The following is a 25,916-nucleotide window of genomic DNA, read 5'->3' as shown; positions in this document are numbered from 1 at the left end:
TTATAACATTGCTTAATTAGTGCTTTTTCCATACTCCTTTTTTTTCCCTCTAAACAGTGTATCTGATCTTTATTTTCTCTTTAACTTGTGATCTCCGAGGTGTGACCAGAGTGACACTCTGATGCTGGGCCAGCCTGCATCGATTAGTCTGTGAGTTTCTGTGAGGTCCACATGCCACAGACTCCCAGGCCCTGGTTTGCAGAAGGGACATCTGATCCTTTCAGGGATCTTTCTGGGCCCTTCTCTCGTCCTCTCACAGGCATCCACTAGATGACGCCAGAGAGAAGCGGGTTTGAACAGGAGCCGGGGAGAAGAGCCGCGAAGGAGAAGGGACCTACACATCCTAACATCCACATGCCACTGAGAAACTAACTCCCTTTTCTTCTTTCAAGTATTCTGAAGGGACACACTGACCTCCCCTGATTTCACGCTGAAATCCCTGAATATCAGCTAACCTCCATTTTTCTGGACATACAACTAATACTCGCCCATCAGTTTTCTAGTGTTAAAGGAAATAATACTTAGAGATTTATTTATTAGGGTTAAGTGCTACATCACGTTGTCATTGTAACACATTTTATATATGTGTCATATATGTGTGTATATATGTATGTATAATGCACACATTCTAGTTAATTTTATTTGCTTATATTAACCAGTTCACTACATTAGTTCAGAAAAGATATGTCTGAATTAGCAAAGATGTTATAGGTAAATTCATCATCTTTATCTTTTTTTTTTTTTTTTTTAGTATACGTGCTGCTGAAGCAAACACTCATCTTTATCTTTTGATGCAGAACCTATTCTCAACACTGCTTTGCCAAAATGAAAGTTTTTGTGTATGGTTTAATCAGGTACCTTTAATAAAATGATAGTGATAGACCATCATTCACTGATAGACATTTTTTGAGTACCTGCCATGTGCCAGGCATTTTCTGAGGCTCTCAGGGATACAGGCACATTGCTCGCTGTTCTGAAGCTTATGGTCAGGTGTTTAAATGATCATTTTTGATCAAACAAACATGACTATTATTAAGGAATAAATTATCTTCCTATTTAGGATAATCCAGGTGCAGTATTAAGAATTAATGAATGTATATAACCACCTGACAAACCTTTTACGGAACAAAGCTAGGAATGAATAAATGAAATGAATGAGTGAATGAAAATTTTCAAAATAAGAGACGAACTTGCATCAACAGTATCAATGCAAAATAACAAAATTGTTTTAAAGTCATGTTCGGTTGCAAAACAATCACTCTTTTGCTGGAGCAGATATATCTCTTAAATAATATTCAACACCGGTATGGGCTGATTAGAGAGATATATTTTCCTTTTCAATTATTATTTAGTTCTTATTTTGTCAGCTTCGGCCACATGTTTATTTAATTTTATGCTCGTCGCCTATAATTTTTATTTATATAAAGCCAAACCTTACAAATGAACCCCCGATGCAGTTTTTAAATCTGATCCAGGTAAGAGTAGATGAAGTAACACACGAACTCCTTTCACAAACTCCCGAGAGCGGCCTTTTAGTCACCGTCTCCTACAAGCTGACACAGGTCTCCGGGGCCTTGCAGAAAGGCCCGAGGCTCAGCGGAGAACCTTTTACAAGGTCAGTTCCACGGTCTGCGGTGTTAGACGTAAAATGAAGATCAGAAGAAGACCACGGCCCGAGGCCGGCGGCCGCTGCAGGCAACTGTACCTGCATCCCGAGGCATCCCTCATCCTCCCCCTGGGATACGAAGCCGCCTGAGCGCCCCGTGGAAGGCTCTGCACAAACCCTGATGCGCAGCCAGGCTCGCTGCATCTCGGCAACATCCCCGAAACGAGTAAGAGCCGCGGGCATTCTTGGAAAAAGGGCTTGGTAGATGGCAACGTTCCTGGCTTTGCTAAGACTCCCGCTCTCCTCGCACACTCGCTGGTGTCCTGGAGGGGGGGGGACGGCGGGCCCCGCAGAGCAGCGATGAGCCCCCGGTGCTGCGGTGCTGCTGGAGCCCGGGGGGTTAGGGCTGCGGCCCGGCCGGGGCCTCCACAGGGCACACAGGCAGTGACCCGCCCTGGCTTTCCCCTTTCCCTCAGGGTGACCCTGCCCAGAAACTCAGATTATGACACCTGTGTCCTGCGCTCGCAGGAAAGCCTGTGGGGCACCCCAGCGAAGTGAGAGGGTGAGGCCGCCAGCCGCCCCGGGCAATTGCTTCCCACCGTTGGTGGCCCTTCAGTGCCGCAGCCACCGGGCTCAGCACCCGGGCGTGGCAGAAGGTCCAGAGGTCCCGGGTCACTAGGATGCGGGCCTGCAGCCAAGAAGACACCTTATGCCGATTAGGTTTCAATTAAAAAGAGCATATGGTCTCCAAATAAAGACAATTTCACTTCTCCAAAAAATAAAGTTGTCCGTGATCCTTGATGGAACTCAGTGCGAGACACGCTCATCAAGAACGGGTTAGGGTCGAGGATGAGCTGGTGCCGGTGGCAACAAGCGGGCATCCCGAAATGTGCCGCGGCGGATCCGACGATGGGTTTGGACCCGGGAGGCGCGTCTGGGCGAGGCGGCCTGCTGTGCTCACAGGCAGATGGCATCTCCAGGTGTCAGAAGGGAGTCCGAGCCTCACCCCCCCCCAGGGCCTCCCCCCTGCTGGGGGACCACAGAGGGTGGAGGGCGAGCCGGGACTCTGCCGCAGGAGCCAGATCTGAACTTAAGACCTGTCTTGCAGTTAATCTGTACGACCCGCGTGTAAAAACAGCCAGGGAGGCATCTGACCAAAAGTCACCAATTACAACGGTTGTGCAAGGGTCCTGCTCTGGAATTCATAGATAAAACTGGCGTCTTTCAGAACAGGAAGCTTCTTAAGCAAAGAAGTCTTTAAATTAGAATCCCGCTTAAAAATGGGTTTATTACATTCACCAAGAAAACGACACTGCCTTAGCAGCCTAAACGGTTGTTTTAAAACTGAATTGAAGAAAAAAAAAAAACTGAATCGAAGGCTAGTAAGCGAGAGTCACATATGCTATTAGTTTTCTTCCCTTTTTCTATCTCTGCCCCGACTTTTAAACTTGAACCTCCTTTGCAAACACCTAACACTTAAATTTGAAATTATTTTTAACTGTTAAAGAAGGAGATTTTTAGGAAAAAAAAAGTTTAGTTTACAAAGCAAACTACTTGCCATTTTCTCAAATTTGCATTTCTTGATATTTTTCAACTCCCTCCGAAGCTTTAGTAGAGAGAGTATCTCAGCAGCAAACCTAATTGGAAATAAATGAGCTCCTAGTTATTTCTGTTATTACTCTCATACGTCCTTTAGCTGCCGGAATATTCCATAAATGGCCACTGATAACCAGTTTAGTGGGTCTGTCTCGCTGCACAGTGCATAAATCACTCCTGGGTTAACTAAGTCATTCAGCCTTTGAATCGAGAACTCTGGATACACGCACACACGCACGTACATGACTATGTTTTGTGGGGTTTAAAAAACAATGTTCAATAAAACTTCGACATCGCATAGTTGGGCTTTAAAGTGAATCTGGGCCCTGTTTTCTACACTAGCACTGAGAGCCATTTCCAGGCATTTTTCACATCTAAAAATATCAGGAGGAAGCAGTATTTTGGAAGGTGGTCAACTGATTTAACAGATAAGTAGAATCTATTTGTTTTAGCCGAAGCAATAAGTACTTCACTTGAAGGGTGAACAGATACCCCCTTGTTTCCAGCAACTTATCCGAAGCATCAAGTGTCGTCGCTTTGACCTCGTAAGGAAATAATCACTGTCTGGCGCACGAACCCAGGAAGCTGCGCTGCCTCCCTTGGAGAGCAGACAACAGTATCGTCCAGAATAATCAGGCAAGGTCCTGACGTGACAAATCCCAAGGAGAGGGTGCGGGTGATGAGGCCTGCTGCTTTCCTGTGCTACGTCTACAGCCCACCTCCGTCCTATGGGCGACAAGGGTACGACTAAGAAAACAAAAGAGTGAATAAAGCACGAAAGTCCGAGGAAAACCGAGTCACGGAGAGCCTTCCTGTCTCACACTTGGTCCTCGGGAAATACGGTTGTCTCCTTCATGCACAGGGGCGAGGCCACCAAGGCTCCCGGTGGGTGCCTGAAACCAGGGCGACCGTGGATCCCTCTGTGCACTATGTATTTTTTAGACACACACACCTAAGATAAAGTTTATTTTATAAATTAGGCTCAGTAAGAGATTAACAACAATAATGTTGTTAGTGCAAACTAATTAATTTGTTAGTGCAAAACAACCGTAACGACGGGCTATAATAAAAGTTAGGTGAGGCTGGTCTGTCTCTCAAAGCACCACATCGTGCTGTACTCGCCCTCCCTGTGATGACGTGGGATGATCAAACGCTGACGTGAAGGAGGAAGTGAAGCGCAGGATGTGGGCCCTGTGACATAGCATTAGGCTACTACGGACCTTCTGCTGACTCATCACAATCACCAGGGCACCTGGGATGCTCTGTCGGGCAAGTGTCTGCCTTCAGCTCAGGTTGTGACCCCAGGGGCTGGGATGGAGCCCCATGTCGGGCTCCCTGCTCAGGGGGGAGGCTGCTGCTTCTTCTCCCTCTGCTCCTCCTCCAAGCTCATGTTCTCTCTCTCTCACTCTGCTGTTTCTGTCTCTCTCTCTCTTTCTCTCAAATAAATACATAAAATCTTTAAAAGAAGAAGAAGAAGAAGAAGAATCATCTGCTTCCAGAAGTCTTTGGGGGGTGGAGGCGGAGTGGACTCAAACTGCAGAAATCAAATGTGCAGGTAAGGGAGGCTACTGTACATAAAAACTACGACAAAAAAAAAAAAGTGTTTCTACTGGGCTTAGGGGAGGTGATGCTTAAAGAAACAAAAAAAAGGGATCCCTGGGTGGCGCAGCGGTTTGGCGCCTGCCTTTGGCCCAGGGCGCGATCCTGGAGACCCGGGATCGAATCCCACATCGGGCTCCCGGTGCATGGAGCCTGCTTCTCCCTCCGCCTGTGTCTCTGCCTCTCTCTCTCTCTGTGACTATCATAAATAAATAAAAAATTAAAAAAAAAAGAAACAAAAAAAGGGGGGACGGGGGAGGCTTCAAAGGAATAAATAATAAAAAGCTATGTGAAGGGGATTGTGCAAGCTGTTTGGGACCCGTCTGGCCAGTGGTGGCAAGGCCCAGGACCTCTGGAGTGTGAGGCTGGTGGGTTTCGGACGCTTCTCCGAGAGGCCAGGATGGAGGAAAGTGTTGTTATTTCCCCCGTGCCTCTCCCCCGGGATCCCCTAAGGACATTCACTGCCTCCCCATTCCCGTTTAGGATGTAGAGTCCACGCCGGGAATCAGGTTGCTAATGTGGGGGAGAGGGGGCTTAATGTCCTGCTCAGGTGAAGTCTTGATGAGGAGAAGCGTGAGGTTATATCACTTCCGACATTCACTCCTCCACCCGGTTCTCTCAAACCTCCAGGGTGATGGATTATAAGGGAGAGAAGTGCCTCCCCCCAAGGCTTTACTTCCTAAGAGTTTAGGGAGTGAAATTCTGACCAGAGAAACCACCTGCCGACTGGCGGCAGAGGGAAGTGATCAAAAGTGGTTTTCTGACGCTTGGACCTCATCGCCCACCATGTGCTCGATGCACCCGCAGGACGGGCCTTCTGCGGGCAGTGTACCCGCTGCAGCAAATCGTTCCTGCAGCAGAACTGAAGCTCAAGGAACAGATACGGGCCTTGTGGGAAGTACAGCGGCCTCCGGTAGGGGGCAAGCAACGGAAGAGAAAGACACGATCTACTTGCACCAACAGACGAGGGCCCCGTGGTGCAACAGAGCGCGCCGACCTCTGAAACTAACGGACTGGGACCTTTGAAAAAGCACGACTAAGATACTCAAGGAAATAATGGGAGGCAGTAGCGAAATGAAATGTGAAAAAAAAAATAGAAGTCATTAAAAAGAGCCAAGAGGAAACAGAGTAAGAAATTAATGAATGCAAGTAAAAATGGGCATCCTCTTAATGGGCATCAGCACATGAAAGGAAGAGGTCACAATGCGGACGACAGAAGAAAGAAAGAAAACACAGTGAGAAAAAGTGTTTCAAGAAATAATGAAGACAAACTTCCCAGAATTAAAGGGTGAAAACTCCAGGTCCTAATTGGAAACACTCCATAAGAAGAGAACGAGCCCAGGAGGATGTTGTACACAACCACAAGTCACTCCTAGTTTATACCGGTTGTACTAGAAAGCTGAAAATGAGCGAAAGTTATTCAGTTCTATTTTTCCAGTAATCTCAACTCTAAAAACTAGATGAGGGAAATATAATACAGCTACAGGCCCATATCATTTATGAACGTAGACACGGAAGTCAGAACTAAACAAATCCAGCAGGGCAGGGCTCCTGGGCGGCTCAGTCGGTTCAGCGTCTGCCTTTGGCTCAGGCCATGACCCCGGGGTCCCGGGATCGAGCCCCACATCGGGCTCCCTGGGAGCCCGCTTCTCTCTCTCCCTCTCCCCACCCTGTTCATGCGCCATCTCTCTCTCTTTCAAATAAAAATCTTAAAAAAAAAATAAAAAACTATTGAAAAATAGCCCCAAATAATCACATAGGTTTTATCTCAGTGATGCAAGGACGTTTTATTAAAAGGAAATCCACTAATGTCATAAACCACAAAAATAAACTTGAGGAAGAAAAAAATCATATAATTTATTAACGCAGCACAAAGCTTTTTTGCAAAGTTCAAAATCTATTTACGGCAAAGCCTCCTAGCTGACTAAAAATAAAAGGGAACTTATTTAACTTAGTGAAGTTTATAAATCCATCTCTCGCAGAGTTACACTCTAAAAAGGTTTATAAATGAAATCATATGATGTCTGGGATTTGTTTCAAAATAAACTACTGTCTGGGAAGGGGAGTGGAGACGGTGCAGAGGAAACAAAATTGTCCATATATTGCAATAGTTGTAACATGGTGACGCATCCAGTGTGGCTCCCTCTATTAGTCTCATTACCTGGGCAGCAACTATGAAGATTAAAAACCAAAAACGTACCACAAGCATTTTACTTAGTAGAGAAACTTGTGGGGTGCCTGGGTGGCTCAGTGGGTTAAGTGTTTGTCTCCAGCTCAAGTCATGATCCTGGGGTCCTGGGATCGAGCCCTGCACCAGGCTCTATGCTCAGCGGAGGGCCTGCTTCTCCTTCTCCCTCTGCCTATCTACTCTCTCTCTCTCTGACAAATAAACAAATGAAATCTTTAAAAAAAACAGAGAAACTTGAGTTTCATTCCTTTTAAGATGAAGTACAGTTCAAGAAAATTTAATGATCATTTCTACCTTTAAAGATAGTAGTGGGTGTTCTGACCAAACAGTAAAGGAAAAGAAGAAGCAGGAACTGGAGCAGAAGCAGGAGGAGGAGGAGGAAGTGGAGGAGGAGGAGGAAGGAAAGAAGATACATAAGAATTAAAAAGGAGATTAACATGACATTATTTGCAGATAAAATGATCATCTGTCTTGAATGCCCAAATCCACTGGTATTAGTGATAAAATTATTGCAAGAAATTTACCAAATACAAGTTCAACTTCAAAAACAATATTTCTCTATCCTAGCAATAACTGACTAGACAATATAATTTCAAAAAGAATATCAACAAATATTCTAAGGAATCTAGAAATAAACATAAGTGAAAACATATAAGATCTTTATGGGGAAAAATTTTTAAAGTCTAATAAAGGAAAAAGAAAACGATCTTAGTAAATAGAGATGATATTATGAACATTCAATTCTTCAAAAATTGGACTATAAATTCAATGTTTATTGAAATTACTGTATGATTTTTTAAAAATACTTGATATTCTAAAATATTTATGAGGAAATAAATGTCTGCTACATAGCTAATTGAATTCCAAAAAGAAAAAGTAGAAGAGAGGGACCCCCTTGCCAGATACTAAGATATACATATGCTGCAAAAATAATAAAAACAAGGGAGCCAACTGGAATAGAAGAGAGAGCTCAGAGGCAGTCCCATATGCAAATGGGAACTTATTCATTAAAGGTGATATTAGATTCATGGGAAATGATGAGTTTTTAGCCTGTGGAAACTGATTATATAGAAAAAGAAATCTGGCTCAAAAGTGAACTCTAGTTGAATAAAATATTTATCTGTCCAGAAAAAAATGATAAAGGTAATAGAAGAGAATGGAGAAGCCCACCCCATGACTTAGAGATAAGAAACAATTTCTGGAACTAAATCTCCAAAGCAGAAATTATAGGAAAAATTAATTTGACTAATCAACTGAAAAGTCCTCATCAACAAAGGATATTATGGATAAAGTTAACAGATAGATGACAAATTTGTAAGAGTAAAGTATCACTTGTGACCTGCTGCAATCCTGAAAGGTCAAGTATTGGGCAGGTTGTAGGGACACGGAGAGACTGATCATGGCATAGAAATGGAAACAGGCCTTCTGGAGGGTAAGCTGGCATTATTTAATTCTACCAAATGAACCCATATCCTATGACCTAACATGTCTAATGACGGGTATATATTGTCCAGAAAAATCAGATGCAGATTCGTAAAGAGTCACATATAAGAACTTGTACATTTGAAGCACTATTTGCTTTAGTCAAGAGTTGGAATAATCAAGATGTCTATCACTGGGTAAGGAAACGGATGGAACACACGACTGTACATCAGTGAAGAGTAACACAGAAGGTGTGCACATAACAGTGTGGATGTTTCCTTCTTAAAAATGTGGAGTTCACATAAAAAAGTTCAAAGAAAAAAATCTCTAATACAATACAATTTACATAAATTAAAAGCACATGTGTGCATAACACAACTGCATATTTTACGATAATCTAAATGAAAAGATACAGGTTAACACTTTTTCGATAGCCTTTGAGGAGCAAGGGAATTGAATGGAGAATGGGGATAAAAAGGGCTGCATAAATAGTTGTGGGAGACTTGCACCGACTGCTGTTGCAATTCTACAAGAATGGGGATTTTGGACTGTGGTGAGTAAACATTTGTTGAATGCCTGAATGCGACATGACTTGAGGAATTCGATTCCTTTTATCTCTCTGTACGCGACTTCCAAATATTAGGTTGTATCGTATGAAATTGCAATTTTTTTATAGGTCAAACATGACCAAATATCAGCAATTTCATATAATTCAATCTAATAGGAAGGGAAATTTGAAAACAATGGAAGGTACTTGGGGAAATACAAACAACCACTGTAAAGACTAGTGGGAGATAACATGAAAGGCAAACCAACCTTGATTCCACTTTTTCATAATTAACTAAAACCCGCCTACATTGATATAGTTAAGATGACTGTCCTTAAAATAAAGTGCCCTTAAGACTTCCATCAATACTATTTCCTCAAAATGTCAGCCATATATTATACCAAGGAATACAGCACCTGCATCGTTTATCAGGCTGATTTTTTTTTAATTGACAATATTTAAATGGGCCATTTAAAGATTTTTCACCATGAGAAGATTTTTCAGAATTTACAATGTAGTTTATATAAGATAAATTCTGAAAAACATTAGGGTCAGTCACTTCTGAATCTCTTGAAACTATTAAAGGCACTTGTACATTCTTTTTTTGAAAACCACTTTATTATGATAGAGATACAAAACGTTGTACATATTTAATACATACAATTTGATCAGTTTGGAGAGAAATACACCCGTGAAACCATCACTACATTCAAGCCATAAACACATCTATTCCGGGGATCCCTGGGTGGCGCAGCGGTTTGGCGCCTGCCTTTGGCCCAGGGCGCGATCCTGGAGATCCGGGATCGAATCCCACATCAGGCTCCCGGTGCATGGAGCCTGCTTCTCCCTCTGCCTGTGTCTCTGCCTCTCTCTCTCTCACTGTGTTCCTATCATAAATGAATAAAAATTTAAAAAAAAAAAAAACACATCTATTCCTTCCAAATATATATGTATGTGTATATACATACACATGTATGTATATGTGTGTTATTTAGTGATAAAAATATTTAACATAAGATCTCTTCTCTTAGCAAATCTTGGTGTTATTAACCGTAGGCACTATTCTGTATATAAAACTCTAGGACACATTCATCTTGCATAACTGAAATTCTGTACCAGTTGACCAATCCCTTCTCACTTCCCCTTCCCTGAGTCCCTGGTAACTACCATTCTATCCCCTGCTTCTGTGAGTTTGACAATTTTAGATTCTCATGTAAGTGGGATCCTGTAAGTGAGATTTGTTATTTGAAGGAATTTTTGATTTTAGAGAAATAATTGTTCAGTGGACAGATAAAATGGGAAGAAACTGAAAGAATATACAAGCTAATTATTCTTTCAATGTCTTCCCATTTCCTCTTGCCTGCCCTCTGAACAATTATTTCTGTAAAATTGGGAACTTCTTAAAATATACCCAATGTGTTGTCACTAGATGTTATTTTCAACTGAGGTGACCTGAGTTACCTTTTATAACTAAACTTTTTGCGGTCGTGACTAAGTTCTTCCCAGAAAACTTCCCCATCATGCTCTACGTCACGGCTTGGTAGCTTAGGCACACTTGAGAGCTTTGTTTTTCACTCAGCAACTATTCCATATTGATTATTGTAATGAAATAGGTGTTTTGCTTCCCACGAATGAAGAAAAAAAACTAAGGGAAAACTATATCTTCATTTGTTGCAATGATTATATTATTCTTGAATAAGTGGAAAGTCAAGAAAATAGAATACCACTGAGGATTAGCTTTGTAATGGGTCAAAGAACTGAACTATAATCATGGACTGAGAAAACCAGATGTAGCTTGTGTGATCCTAACGAATTAAGCTGTTTCCAATTCTTTTTTGAACCTGCACCTATTAAATGAAAATATTTACTTTCAGCAATAAAATGATGCAATCTTCGTTCAATGGGATTTGATAATCATAAAGGTCAGAAAAAGGCAGCTCAACTCACTTTACTTATCTTCAGGATACTTTGAGTGAAATGACAGCTTTGATGGAAATTTTACCTTGACAGTGAAGCGTTTTTTCTTTGGTGGATTCCAAACTGTGCCAGTTGAATGAATGAATGCACGCAAAGGTGATAAGGATGTCACCAACACGTATGCTTTAAGAATCACAGATAATTCTTCTGTTCTGAAGATTGTGTCATGTGGAGCAAGGACTGTTGTTTGATCCCTAAAAAATAAACCATCATAGTTGATGCTCCATAACTTAGGGTACATCATTTGTGAATTACCTTGAAGTTTTGTACACTCATCTGTCCTTTATTGGACCCCGGCCTTCAATGTGTGGGTTTCCTTCAACAATTTCACTGTTTATTAGCATCACTATCAGGGGATATACAGGTACATGGAGAAGGGATCAAGTTAATTAAGAGTTCTCTACTCTGGTAGACTTTAATTAAATTTCTTTTAAAAGAAAGGAAGGTAGGAAAATAATACCTAAAATAAGGTTTAAAGATTTGAAAATGTGGACTACTCAGCCATCAAAAAATGAAATCTTGCTATTCGCAATAATGTGGATGGAGCTAGAGGATATCATGCTAAGCAAAATAAGTCAATCAGAGAAGGATAACTATTATATGATCTCACTCAAATGTGGAATTTAAGAAAGGAGATCATAGGGGAAGAGAGGAAAAAATAAAATAAGATGAAATCAGAGAGGGAGACATACCATAAGAGACTCTTAATCAGAGGAAACAAACTGAGGATTGTTGGAGGAAAGGAGGTAGGGGGGTGGGGCACCTGGGTGATGGACATTAAGGAGGGCACGTGATGTAGTGAGCACTGGGTGTTAGATAAGACTGATGATCACTGACCTCTACCTCTGAAACCAATAATACATTAAATGTTAATTAATTGAATTTAAATTTTTTTAAATTATCGAAAAAAAAGATTTAAAAAATGTAAATTGGTCATGTATGTATGATTACAACAAAGGTGATACAAATGAAGGAATCGTGAAGATATTTTCCAGTCCTACCCTGACCTGCCTTTGCTCTGTCTTTTCCTTGACAAGAAAAAAACAGTCTATTTTTCAATGGTGGACAGGTCACCAAAACTATGACAAAAAGCATTCCTCACTAGTCTGATTCTACCCAATAACTGTCACCACGAATAACTGTGGGTTGATTTAAAGGATAAAGTACGAAGATCATACTTCAGTCTACAAAGGAAAACTAACACTAATATTTTGTGATGAAACAAATATACTTACATCATTAAAGATACAAAATGTTTAACTATTTGCTTTTTGCATGATGTTTCTATGTCTCAAATATCTAAGTTTGGTCACTGAAAAGATTGTGCTATTTCAACTTTTGAAGGTTAGGCAAGAAGGAGATGCATGTGATTCTTCAATAAATACTATTAACTGCAGAAATACTACCTAATAATTATAAAATTAGATGGGGTAAACAATTTTGTCTCTTGGATAAGATTATGAAAATCTTTTAATTTTTCACTATAATTTATCTACATTACAAAATCATTCCCCTGGAGGTAATTTAAATAATTTGGTATCCTTAGATTCTAGGAGGCATAAAAAAAATTTAACTAGAAAAAAAATTCATTCAGCCATTCTCATAGACTAGGGCAGTGTCATTTGAGTACAAAATGGAAGTTAAAATTTTATAGTCCCACATTGTCAAGGTTTCAAATTCAATTTCCATTAATGTAACTTCCCAGATATGAGTCCTATTTACCCATAGAATGTTTATTCTAAGGCAGGAGAGGTTTGAATTAGTCTAGAAGAAAATCAATGATGGCGTTCTTTATTAAGAAGAGATAGTTGAAATTTTATGTAACAGAACCTAATAATTCAAACATGGAATACCCTCTAGATATCTTCAGGGATTTTTCCCTTGTTAGCTGTCTCTAAATATGCACGCTGGATATAACAATTCAGAATGGTTAGCTTACAACTGTTCACGTCGCCAGTCCCAAGGTTTCCACATATGAGGCTTCGCTGCTTTTAAAAGGTGACTGGAAGTGCTTGGCTTTGACTGTATGCTCTGATCCAGACACACAGACGGGCTCACCGGAAGTCGCAATTCTGAAAAATAATTCAAAAGAGCAAAAACCAGTCATTCTATTGTTTCTTTTCAAAATTCCTCCAAAATAGTGTTTGCTGTGTTCATCTACAGGGTCTATGGGACATACACAACCAAGTTGTTTCCCCATTCTGAATCAAAGTTAGATCCATTAAATAGTGCATGTTCAGAGACGCCTTTTTTTATATATAGTTTATTCTCTTACAATAGACTAGGAGAGTCTTGCTCAGAAAGGGAGGTACATACGGCGTCTCTAACTGTCCTGCACCAGGCAGATCTATCCTCACACACACAAGAGATGCACTCTTAAATATGGGGAAGACGGCTGCGGGAGCTGACTTTTGCTTGTGATAAGAACATTACATGGACAACCTGAGTTGATTTCGGGACAATCCTGTCCTTCATGTGCTACAGACTCTGTCATGCTTCATGATCTTGGTCCTTTACTCAACAACAGTGCTTTATTATTCTGTAAAATATTATTTAATAATTTTTAAGGCATCTAACACTGAAGACCAACAGTACTGCTGTACCCCAGAACACTCATTGATATTAAAAAAAAATAAATGTATTGAATGTGCATGGTTAGAAAAATCAAATTGTATAGGATGTTATCAAATTGGAAGAGAAAGGAAGCATCCAGCAATCCCCACCCTCCCCAATCTAGGACCTCTCTCAGCCGCAGCCAAAGCCTAGATATTTACTTTTTTTAAAAAAAGATTTTATTTATTTATTCATAGACACAGAGAGAAAGAGGCAGAGACACAGGCAGAGGGAGAAGCAGGCTCCATGCAGGGAGCCCAACGCGGGACTTGATCCCGGGTCCCCAGGATCACACCACAGGTTGCAGGCAGCGCCAAACCACTGAGCCACCGGGGATGCCCCCAATATTCACTTCTGAAGTCTGAATCAGTGCATGATGGATACGATGTGTATAATTCTTCAATACGTAGATTGATATAAATATCAGTATATCTATATAACTTATATATGCAGGCATTTCTGCTTTTTAGATTATCCAAACGAGACATTATGGTAGTCCCCTTTATCTATAGTGTTGCTTTCTTGAGTTTCAGTTACCTGTGCCATTCACCTCCCTTCACCTCGTCACTAGGCCTGTTAGCATCCCACATCATCACAGGGACCGGTGCGGTACGTAACGTACTTCAGGAGAGCCGGACCACATTCACATAACTCTTATCACAGTCCAGTTGTGATCGTTCTTTTTTATTATCTGTTATTGTTGTTAATCTCTCGCTGTGCCTAACTTATAAGATAAACTTTATTTTGGTGTGTTCATATAAGAAAAAACATAGTTCATACAGGGTTCGCTACTACCTGCCATTTCAGGCACCCACTGGGGGTTCTGGATTGCATCCCCCACACATAAGGGGGAGTTACTGTATAATGGTCTAGGTCTGGCTTATTTACCCCCCACTCCATCCTCGAGTCCTTTCCATTTGTGCCTACATAGAATTAATTACATTAACCTTCTTAATGGCTTGGGGTGTGCTGTTAAATGAATATACATTTGTTTTAATCACTCTCTTACTGCTGTGTATTCAGAATATATTTGTGGCATTTTTCTTTTGTTATTTCAAAGATACTGCAATGAATGCTCTTCTAAATCTACTGTGGCGTACTTTTACAAGTTTATCTAGGGGCAAATTCTAATCCGTATGGGTAATTGCCAGATCAACAAATAACCGCATTGTGAATTTGATAGGTATTACTGAGTTAGCTTCCAAAAAGGTTGTCCCGATTTCCACTCCCTCCAACAGTGTATGAGAGTTGTTGTTTCCTTACTGCCAGGTCGCAGTGATTTATTTTTAAATTATACAACCTATCTAGCTCCCAAAATGGAACAAAGCCTTTAAATTATTTTTCCCCCTTGTGCACGTTTCATCAATACTAACATAGTCTAATTTAAAACACTTCACACTCTTAAGTAAAAGTCAGCAGAAGTCAAGCTGTTCAATGTATTCCCATATCTCATTATTTAGCACAGTGTGATCTTTTTCAAAAAATGATAGCCTACTTGTAGGGCTTCCTTATTAATGAAGTTCTAATACATCATAATAAAAGAAATACTCAAATTGCTTGTTTCTGGAGGTGACAAATGAAGAGTCATTAAGATAATTTCTTTTCTTGGGAGCCACAACTTTAAAAGACTTGAAATGTTTATATAATCCTTTAAATTTGCAGTAAGAAAATACGTTCTCTTTTTTTCACTAAAAAGACTTTTTTTTTTGTAGAATTTATTACTAGGAAAGATTTTCTCTCTCCAGAAGAGCTAATTTGTGGCCTTCTTTTGTATAATACGAGAACAGTGTAATTTACTCTGATTTCCTTTTTATCCTTACTGCCAGGAAGCACGGCATTGATTTGAAGTCCAAGCAGAGCTGACTTTGGAGAAGCTACCCCTATTAAGTGTTTCACCAAGGTAGTAGCTCAATGATTTTCAGGAAGTAGTAGTCAGCAAATATGTCAAAGAATAAACAATTTTATGTCACCTTTTTTTTTTTGTTTGCCTTAGTTCGTGTGGAAGAGCCTATAACACAGAGCAAGTGGAATCCAATATAGGAATTGTCAAGAATGTGTCAGAGTTCCACATCAGCCCCTGAAACTGTGGTTGAGCAATGGAATTTAATATCGATTAATTTTTACTCTTTGTGACATATATATATTATATATATATAATAGATATAGATATTATATATAATATTATATATATAAAGATAATAGATACAGATAGATGATAGATAGATAGATATATTAGTGTATTACATTAATAGATATATTAATATGTCACAAAGATTTTATATATATATGTGTGTGTGTATATATATATATATATATATTTATATATATATATCTTTCTATTACTTTATTCCAGGTTTGGAATTTACTCTTAATGATTCTAACCGCCTCCCCCAAAACAAAAACAAAACAAAAAAACCTCTAATTAGATGTTCCCGACATCTAAAATAATTCCCATTTCCCTTGATTACAGACAAAAATTAAAAATAAGCTCCATTAATGCCTATAAAAGCTGCAACTACATTTTTTGGAACCACGATAAATAATTGTGGAAAATCTTAAATACCCTACTATCTCATTTAACATAGTCAAAGAATTGTCAGAAGTCACTATTCCTTTCATCTTTCATTTCCCTTTTCTATCAAGGGCTCTCTCAACAAGCCAGTCCAATCCACCTGTGTTAAAATTCCATGCCCCCCTTTTCCCTTTACCACCCAACACCCACAGGGACCTAGAAATCTTCTATAAACAACGTCAAAACTAGCTTCTGTTTTTGGGAGAAATTTGAGAGATGGGTTTCTATGACAATCTTTTAAATGGCCTTGTAATTCATTAACACATGTTTGTTAAATATTTTCAGAAAGTAATTAAATGTGGAAGGCCTACCATGTGTCTCTAGGGCTTCCCTACTGCATAGTATGAGGAATGAATGAATAAGCAGATACGGACGTGAAAGATCTCTGTATTTTTATTGACCAACTACTCTCAGCTTATTTAAAGAGCTCTGAAGCCTGTAACTTTACCACTTACCCAGGGTAAAAATGAACAATTTTTTAAGGATGCATAAAAACCGCTTTTCTCCTGCCTTCTAGAATCTGGTTGGCCAGGCACTCGGTACCTGCTGAGTATGGTGCAGCTTTAAGAAAAGAAAGATTAGGGATCCCTGGGTGGTGCAGCGGTTTGGCGCCTGCCTTTGGCCCAGGGCGCGATCCTGGAGACCTGGGATCTAATCCCACATCGGGCTCCTGGTGCATGGGAGCCTGCTTCTCCCTCTGCCTGTGTCTCTGCCTCTCTCTATATATATATCTTAATTAAATAAAATTTAAAAAAAAAAAAAAGAAAAAGAAAAGAAAGATTAAACCAGAACCACAAGACCTGTATTTTCATTTTAATCCTTAACAACCAATGTTAATGGGTATGTGACAACATCAAGGAGTCCTCTAGAATCCAGAATGTGATCTCCCAGGAATCTCCTGATGTCTCATCACTGAACACCATGCTCATGCATTACAAGTGCTCAGAAAATGTTCTAGCAACGAGCTAGTTGGAGGGAGGTGGGGGTTAAGTCAATGTGTGCTTGGAGACCAAAATGGTATTTAAATGTATTAAAATATTTTATTTTTTTCCCTTCTACATGACATTTAATTATGTACATTATAGGGAAAGACAATACACTGGAAGACTAGCAAAGATTAGCAGACTAATTTATACTTTATTTGATTTAATGTTTTGCCCAGAGCTAATAATTAATCGGAAAGTAATAGTGGAAAATGTAATTATATTTCATGAATGTTTGAATATTGTCTTGAATTTCATATTAGGAAGCTAAACTTAGCCAGGATTTTCTTGTTTTAAAACTTCCAGTGAAGATAAAAGGTCTTAATTAGTAAATTAACAATTAGTTTTGAGATTAAAAGTGTAAGTAAGTACCATTTGTGGATATAGTAATTGTTCTTTCTGCCCAAAGACATTTACAAGTCTTAATCCTTAGCCTGCAGGTAGAGATATGCTAACATGCTTGCAGAACTTACATACGTAACAAATATAAATTAATATATACACAAACTAAAGTCATAGCTAGGGAAAAACTGAGTCAGGGCCTTGGGAGAAAATGAATGGACGGCATGAGTCAAAGGGGTAAGTGAACAGATTGTTAACCAAAAAACTATTACAGAAGGGGCTGTTAAAGGATGGTAGAGTTAGAGGGAAAAATAGGTAGTGAGGCTCCCATGGCTGATGAAAGGGAAGCTCTTGCCACCCCTAGCCCGGAGGGTGGTGATTACAGAACCAAGCAAAAAGCGTAGCTGTGGGAGAGGACACTGAGTACGAGCTATGGCCACAGGCAGAACAGAGGCACTTCCAAGCCACGGTCTGGCAGGGAAGCATGTAGGGGATAAATACCCCAAAGTTCTCTCTTCCTGAACTCTGATCTCCTACCAGAAGTCAGGGGACAAGGGAGCCCCGTTGACACAGTCTGTGGTAGACAGCTTCCTGGGGAAAGGTCTAGAGTGAAGGAACGAATGGAGAATATCCAGAGCAAACCCTGCATTTGGAAAATACAAATTTTTGCCCTAGTTTTCTTCTTATTGGCCACATAAACTAGAAACAATCATATATGTGTACATGTGTGTATGTGTGTGTGTGCACGCACATATGGGAAGAGTGAATATTACTTTTGATCTCTAATAAGAGCATTTTTACATGATAGTAGGGCATGGCTTAGGATGAACCATATGAAATTGAGTTCTGTTAGATAAAAAAGTGGTTTAATATTGATCAAATATCAGCAATTCATAATGTTTCTCTTACCACATCGTGATGACTATTGAAGGGAAGTAAGATAGTACATAAATATACTGCCTGTGAAAGAAGGTTCCAGTGGCTAGAATGTCTGTGGGTAGGAATGACGAAAAGGTGCACTGGTTAACTTTACGTGTCAGCTTGACTGGGCCAAGGGATCCCAGATAGCTGCTTAAACATTACGGGTGTGTCTGCGAGGGTATGTTTGGAGAAGATCAGCGTTTGAACTGGTGGGAAGAGTAAAGCAGACAGCTCTCCCGGTTGTGGTTGGGCATCAACCAATCTGCTGAGGGCCTGAACAGAATGAAGAGGCAGAGGAAGATTGAATTTGCTCTCTGACTGATTAACTGAGTGGGGACATCAATCTTCTCCTGCCCTAAGAACTTGGTTCTTAGGCCCTCAGACCGGGACTGGAATCTAACCACTGGCTCTCTACACAGCCTGAGTCTCCAGCTTGTAGATGGCAGATCATGGGACTTATCAACATCCAGAATCACAGGAACCAAAACATTACAATAAATCTCTTTCTTTCAATGAATACATAAATAAGAGATAGATGATAGATAGATAGATAGATAGATAGATAGATAGATAGATAGACAGATGATAGACCGATCTTATTTTCTATTTCCATGGAAAACCCTGACTAGTATGAGGGACAAACTTGAAATCACTCAATGAGTACCTAGTATATGCTTGGAAAACAATAGAAGCATAGCCCAAGTCCTGCCAATTCCTAAAAGAGAACAGATATCTTCACCTCTGAATCTATTTCCTTCTTTGAATGATGATGAAAAAGACAGCAGTAAGCACGGTGGGTACTAAACAAGTATTTACTGGATGAACAACTAGATGATTTCTGAGATCCTTTATAATTCTTAATTTGTCTTCCTAGGTGAAAAGTTATGTGATAATTTTTAAGCTATATGCTACATATGACCTAATGGACTAGATACGTGGCAAGAGTCCTGTGAATTCAGGTATATTTCAGCAATTCTGAGTGCTCCCCAAGGTCAACCAGTTGCCATTTGATTTGTGTGAGGCCCAATAAACCGCATTGTAAAAGAAAGGAAAAGAAAAAAAAAAAAAAACATGGAAGAGAAGGTCACCAGCAGACAGCAAGAGGAAAGCTATCCATTTACAGGGACATCATATAAGAGAGGGATCTGGGGACCAAGGCACATTTGCTTCCCCAAACAAAGTGAACCTGTGCCTTGGGAAGACATGGATGAAACCAATAAGGCACAGTTCTGATTTGTCCAGGATGTTGCAGTATACTTGCTATCCAATACTCCCCCGCCCCAACTATTTTTTTGGATTTTATTTATTTATTCATGACAGACACAGAGAGAGGCAGAGACACAGGCAGAGGGAGAAGCAGGCTCCCTGTGGGGAGCCCGATGTGGGACTCGATCCCAGGACCCCGGGATCATGCCCTGAGCTGAAGGCAGACGCTCAACCACTGAGCCGCTCGTGTCCCGTTCAACAACATTTTACAAACAACATTCCAAAGAACACTTACTTTAAAAAAATCCTAATTCTTGTCTATTAATGAATTCCTATTCATAATTACGACCATGAACAAATTCCTCAACTTTTCTAAGTTCAGTGTCTTTATCTGGAAAATGAGAATGTACCTCATATGGATGCTGAAAGAATTAAACATAAAATTTTCTTTAAAGAGCTTTGCACAGCACTTGGCATATATTAAATACTCAAAGAATGTTAAATAGCTACTACCAGAAGTACTTTAATATAACCCTTTTCTATAATCTAGGAAACCTGTTTATAACTAGAAACTTCACAAAGTGTAACTTAAATGTTATTCCTTTTGAATTTATTCAACACTAAGGGCTTCTCATCACTGCTGACTATCAGACAAAGGCTAACCTATTAAATCCTCTTTTATGTGATTCCTAAACATGTGACATTTGACATTAGCCGCTTAAGAACGAAGCAGGAAATATGTGATAAGCACAGATGTGTAGATCAAAATAAAATGCAGCAATTTTATTTGAAGTAGCTTGCAAAGACACACTGGTTTTAGTGACCTTCCTCATGTTTAGCCTAGCGATCTCCCAGCAAAGCAGTTCATTTCCTGATGTTTCGTGTGTTGAAAGGAGTTCTGTGTTGAGGCTAGGTGTCTGTGGATGGGGTAGGCCTAGGACCGACCTAGTTTTGCCATAGTTAAGTCTATTCCTCTCTGTTTTGTTCAGGAACAGGTTTTTGTTTTGTTTTGTTTTGTTTTTTTTTCACAAACAACCAACTCAACTCTCAGTCAACAGAACTAGATCTTAGTCAACAAGTTTATGACCCACAGACAAAAGTCACTAGACTATTTCAGACCTACACCTGATCTTAAATGGTATAATTTGAGGATCTACATGCTCCAAACACGTCGATTCCTTAGCATATTTTTGTTTTCTTTTTATACAAGTGGCATTACTCCTACATAATTCTAACCTTAAGCCAAGCAACTCAAAATTCCTTTCTCAAGAGTTGACAATGTTATGTTACTACCTGTGTGGATCTGACACCGATAGTTTACTCTCTAGTTTCAGAATATCTTTCCCATGTTACCACCTAAGGGTGCATCAAACCACACGTACAAATATCGTAGTACATCAGTATAGTAATTTGGGGGGTGAGAGGAAGAATAACTTGCATTTTATGTTGTAAGAAATAAGATGCAGTCCATGTCCTGATGTAAATGGAGATACAATCTGACCCATAAAAAATGACCAGATCAATAACACGACAATGTGCTTGAAAGAAGTAGTCATTGTGTAAAGTTTCCATCAACTAACCAACCAAGCAATCAAATGCTTGTTGAGCACTCAGTAAATGCAAGCCATAAATGTTCTCCTTTCTGTTCTTTTTCAGTGGAAGTGTCAAAGCCATGCAATTGTTACAAAAACAATTTTCCCCATGGACTGCTCTATGTTTTGACCATGACAACATAAGAAACTTGAATTCTGTTCATTTTCCTTGGCAATAAAAGCTATGTCTAGGCTACTACTTCAATTTTCTTGCCCCTGTGATTTCACTGCAATGACCAAACAGCATGAAAGATTGTTTTATTACTTTATGGCAGCTTAATTTTGCTTTGATATTTTTCTGCATGAATTTTCCAGGGAGAAAGAAAGAGGAAAAAAATGCTTGACTAGTTCAGCAAGACCAGAGATGAATAATTCAGTATAAATTAATGAGCATCATTAATAACAATTTGAAACACAACCTCCGACAAATATTAATACATAGAGTGCAACAAATATGATAATAGAATAGCTGTCTAAACCCAGCCATTGTGAAAATAAGTTAATCACTTTATTAATATTAAACTTTTCTTCAGGAACATTTTCTAGGGTAAGCCATGAAATATTATTGATATAATTTACATCAGAATAATTAATGACTTACTAAAAATTTGTGATTCTAAATTCTTTTTGAGTATATTGAAGTCAATCCTAATTTAAATATATCACATAAATATGGGGGGGTCATTGCCCCTATTTTAAATGAAATCATGCATTAACCTATTCCTCCTTCAATGACAACTTCACAGACCAACTCAATCTTCAATTTTTACCCTATGTTTTTGGTATAATAAAAGGTGCATGGTATTACGGTCAATCCGCTTCTCTACTATTTATAAATAAATGTATATGTGAACCAAGTACATATTCAGAATATCAATATTTTCATAATATCTGATTCCAAGATTGAGACAAAAATATAAAATACACAGAGACTAGAGCCAGTTCCTGAAATGAAATTTAATGAGGGCCTGAGATGCAAATGCCAGAAATAGGTCAGGAACATGGAAATATGTCAGAGAAGATTTTTGGTTTGGACACTGAGCAAACATATTTCCATGGAACCATTTTATCTTCAAGTTCTTTCCCCCCTTCCAAATGATCGGTGAAATAAAATTGGGAGTCTGTGGAGGTCAGGCTTGGCTGAGCGGCATCATAATACAAGAGTCTGCTCCCAATACAGATGAGGACACAGAGGGCAAGGGTCACAAGCCAGGCAGTACCTGACGAGTTTCTGAAATAGTATCTCAGTTTTCAGTTTTCACCCTTAGCTAAGTAAGCCGATGGTCAGTCAGGTACATTTGACCTATTTTATACCTTGTAAATAACTAAAGAATTAACCAATTACTTGAGCCAAAAGGGGCGGGCCTTCCTATCTGAAGTGCTAAATAGCTGCTGGTCTTTAAAACCGTTAATTCGGTGTTTAAAACTTTGGGTTTTCCTTTATTATTCTTGTCTAGATTTTAAACTCTGAAGTTAAGCTCTCTCTTCTCCCTGTAGAACTTAGGTCAGGACATTAAATTCAGATAACTATTTTCTATTAAGGACACTTTTTTTTTTAAGCAGGCTCCATGCCCAGCATAGATCCCAACTCGGCGCTTGAACTCACAACCCCAAGATCAAGACCTGAGCTGAGATCAAGAGTTGGATGCTTAATCAACAGAGCCACCCAGGTGCCCCAAGGGGTGTTCTTCATATTTTCTTTATACATCTCTTATCTTCTGTATTGCCAAGATGTTTTTAGTATATATGTGCATGTGTGTACATATATATATATGCATGTATATGTACATAAATTACATAACATATATTTAATTTATATATATAACGAATTATATTTCAGAGATTATATATAATGAATTATATTTCAGAGATTTAATGCACTTTAACTCAGGCATCAGTTTCAACGTCAGCATTTTATTTCAATTAACCTCACTTGTCTGCATGTCTCTGAAAAGCAATCCCAGATTGAACATCTAGTTCTAAACTACCATTTAGATGCCTTAAAAAAGGGGGATGGTGGATAACAAGTAATTTATATCTTGTTGTTTTTTTCTTACCAAATACATTGACTGCCTTCAGGAAAATGACTGTGGGGCACCCAATAATGAATGTCCAGTCCTTTTCAATAAATTAAAAATGGATAGTCATTACTTTAAAAAAAATCCTGGGACCTCTGGCATCAGTCAGGTGTTCAAAGTTATGAGTTAACCAATCCAACCGTTGGCTATAGAGTGACTCAATTGAAGCTGAATTTAAAAACTTGGGTGGTTGGGGTGTCTGGCTGGTTTGGTTGGTGGAGCATGCAACTCTTGATCTCAGGGTTGTGGGTTTGAGCCCCATGCTGGGTATAGGGATTACGTAAAATCTTTCAACAAAATAGAAGTTTGGATTGTTAAGTAGTCTAAAAAAAATTCAAGCTAGCTTTAAGTCAAAAGGGGAAAATATTGAGTAACTGTGAAAAAAATTATCAGAGTACAGGTATTATTACCCTCTTCCTGTTTGATCTTTGAAAGTATGATACATACTTATGCGGGAACCATATCTTTGTTATGTTGTTTGAAGGAATGGAAAGAAATAAATTTATTGTTTAAATTTATATAGAGTTAGGGTAGAGTGGACATGAAACCAATGAGGAGAGAAGTTGCCCAGGCATGTTTTAATGAGCTGGGGGGGGGGGGGGGGGGCTTTGCCCAGTGAGCGGTGAGGTTATAAAGGCAGAATTTGGAAGAAATTTCATTGTGTGATGAGTAAGGCTAATTTCCCCCCTTACTGTCAGTTTGTACCCACCTCTCCTTCCCTCAAAACAAAAACAGAAAACTATTTAAAAATTTAAACTATTTCTCAAAGCTTTTGGGGTCAGCCCTATTGCTGTTGGAATGAGTGGGTTTTATTTGTTTGTTTGTTTGCTTAAATCAACATAATGCTCAACATTCTCTCAAAAGGGTCATTTTTATTTAGGTCTTTGCCATTAGTGACTCCATCCCCTTTGCCTGACATGAGGCCCCTTAGCCCCAGGGGGCTGCAGAGGCAACCTGCTGTGAGGGAACAGAGGCCACTGGCAGCAAAGCAAAATCAGATTTAGAGAAAAATACATGTAATTTCTATGAGGAGAAAAGTTGAATTAAGAGTTGTTCATTCAATTTCATGCATGTGGAGTAAAAAAATGACAAAAGTTCACGGCTACTATTATCCATCAAATAATTTGCAATTCAGGTTTTCAGCGCAATACTTCAGACTTACTCACCTTGTCTGCAACTTGCCACTGCCCCAATTTCTCAGAGATTTTTGCTCTTGACTCACCATTTTCTTCAATCCCCCCCAATCTGTTTTTTATTTACCAAGTCACTTAAAATACTCACAGAACCCATTACTTCCAGGAGCTTGAGTTGACATTAGGGCACATGTTCCTGACTAGAAATTTTTGAGATTGACATAAGACTTTTAGGTTTTTTAGTTGCTTTTTAGTTTTGCTTTTCCCTGTGAGCCATATTCTAGATAATAAGAACTTTTCACCCACAAATGGCTTAAAATTTTGTTTCTGTTGCTTGTAAACAGCAAAATATCCTATTAAAACTTGTCCTTTAGGTAAAATTAGTCTTAATTAAAAACTCAGAGTACATCTGGTACATTGCTCATTTTGCTTTCGGCACAACACATGTGTAGATTTACCAATAAATCACGTAACTGGAAAATTTTAAATATCACTTTGTGGGTGGTATCTTTGCTTTTTATAGCCTGCTATGAATATAGTTTAAAGTTCTTTCCCTTAAATGACACCAGTTCTTCTAAAATTGGCTGTTGACTGCCCTACTACCCAGGACTGAGAGAGAAGGAATCTAGAAACAGAAACATTACAAAATACTGAACTGAAAAGACAAATTAGGCCAAAGACCAGTTTACTTAACCATGTCATCTTCCTCTTCTGCTCAATTCTGTGTTTAGATTCAAAGTAAACTTTCTGCTTCTGCAATATTTGGAACACAAGGACGTAAATAGTTGTGGCTTTCTGTTTGAAGGATAAATGTACCCCTATTTCCATACTGTGTTCGACAGAAATATTTCAGGTCTAGTTGTGACACTGTTAGAACTCAAAAATGCTAAATGCCACCATCACGACCCCCAAGATTGGGAAAAGAAGGAAAAGGCACTTTTTGTTGTTGTTGCTCTTTTAAGCCCTATGGTTAATGAGAGATGATGACGAGACTGCTACCCGGTTATTATTTACCACCAGGGTGGAATTTTTAGTGTTCAACTGAGAGTTCACCATGTCTGGCCCTGACTAGAAGAACTGTGGGTGAAGCCTAGTAGTAAGGAATCTATACTAAAGAGAGAAAAGGTGGCTGGCAAGCTATGTCCAAGGATAGTGGACATGAAAGAGGAGGGCGGCTTCTAGAGCACTGCTCCTCTAGACCATAGCCTGTCTTCCACTCCAGGTTTTGGTCAGAGCAAAAACAATACTAAGAAATTTTTTTCCAATAATCTGAGAGGTTGAGAGTATAACATTACATGCAATAATTAAAAAAAAAAGACTTATAAAGAAGGATTTTAACTACTAATATTTTTACTAGTAAGTCAATTTAGTTCTGGCCTATTTAGGTTTCTGAGACTACCAAGGGCCAATTGGCAAAACAGTGAGAGTTACATTGGGACGTGGCACCGACAGTTTCTGCAGCAGCCCTAAGAGAAGCAGGCACCGCACGAGTCGTGGTGTCCCTGACATGGGGCTGAGCCCTTGGCACAAAAAATGACAGG

General features: G+C 39.4%; 1 protein-coding gene across 2 annotated transcripts in view; it reads right to left on the bottom strand.

The window, feature by feature from the left end:
- Positions 1 to 25,916, bottom strand: part of CPED1 (cadherin like and PC-esterase domain containing 1) — a 263,284-nt gene that overhangs the window by 159,281 nt on the left and 78,087 nt on the right. For both annotated transcript variants that reach the window (XM_041727811.1, XM_041727812.1), the window contains 2 exons: positions 12,875 to 13,007; positions 10,961 to 11,129 (listed from right to left, as the gene is read on the bottom strand). In XM_041727811.1, the coding sequence (XP_041583745.1) occupies positions 10,961 to 11,129; positions 12,875 to 13,007 (302 nt within the window). The remainder of the gene's footprint in view (positions 1 to 10,960; positions 11,130 to 12,874; positions 13,008 to 25,916) is intronic.

The sequence above is a fragment of the Vulpes lagopus genome, chromosome 13, assembly GCF_018345385.1.
Source record: "Vulpes lagopus strain Blue_001 chromosome 13, ASM1834538v1, whole genome shotgun sequence".
Classification (NCBI taxonomy): domain Eukaryota; kingdom Metazoa; phylum Chordata; class Mammalia; order Carnivora; family Canidae; genus Vulpes; species Vulpes lagopus.
The sequence above is the reverse complement of the archived record's forward strand: the minus strand, read 5'-3'. Positions and strand labels throughout refer to the sequence as shown.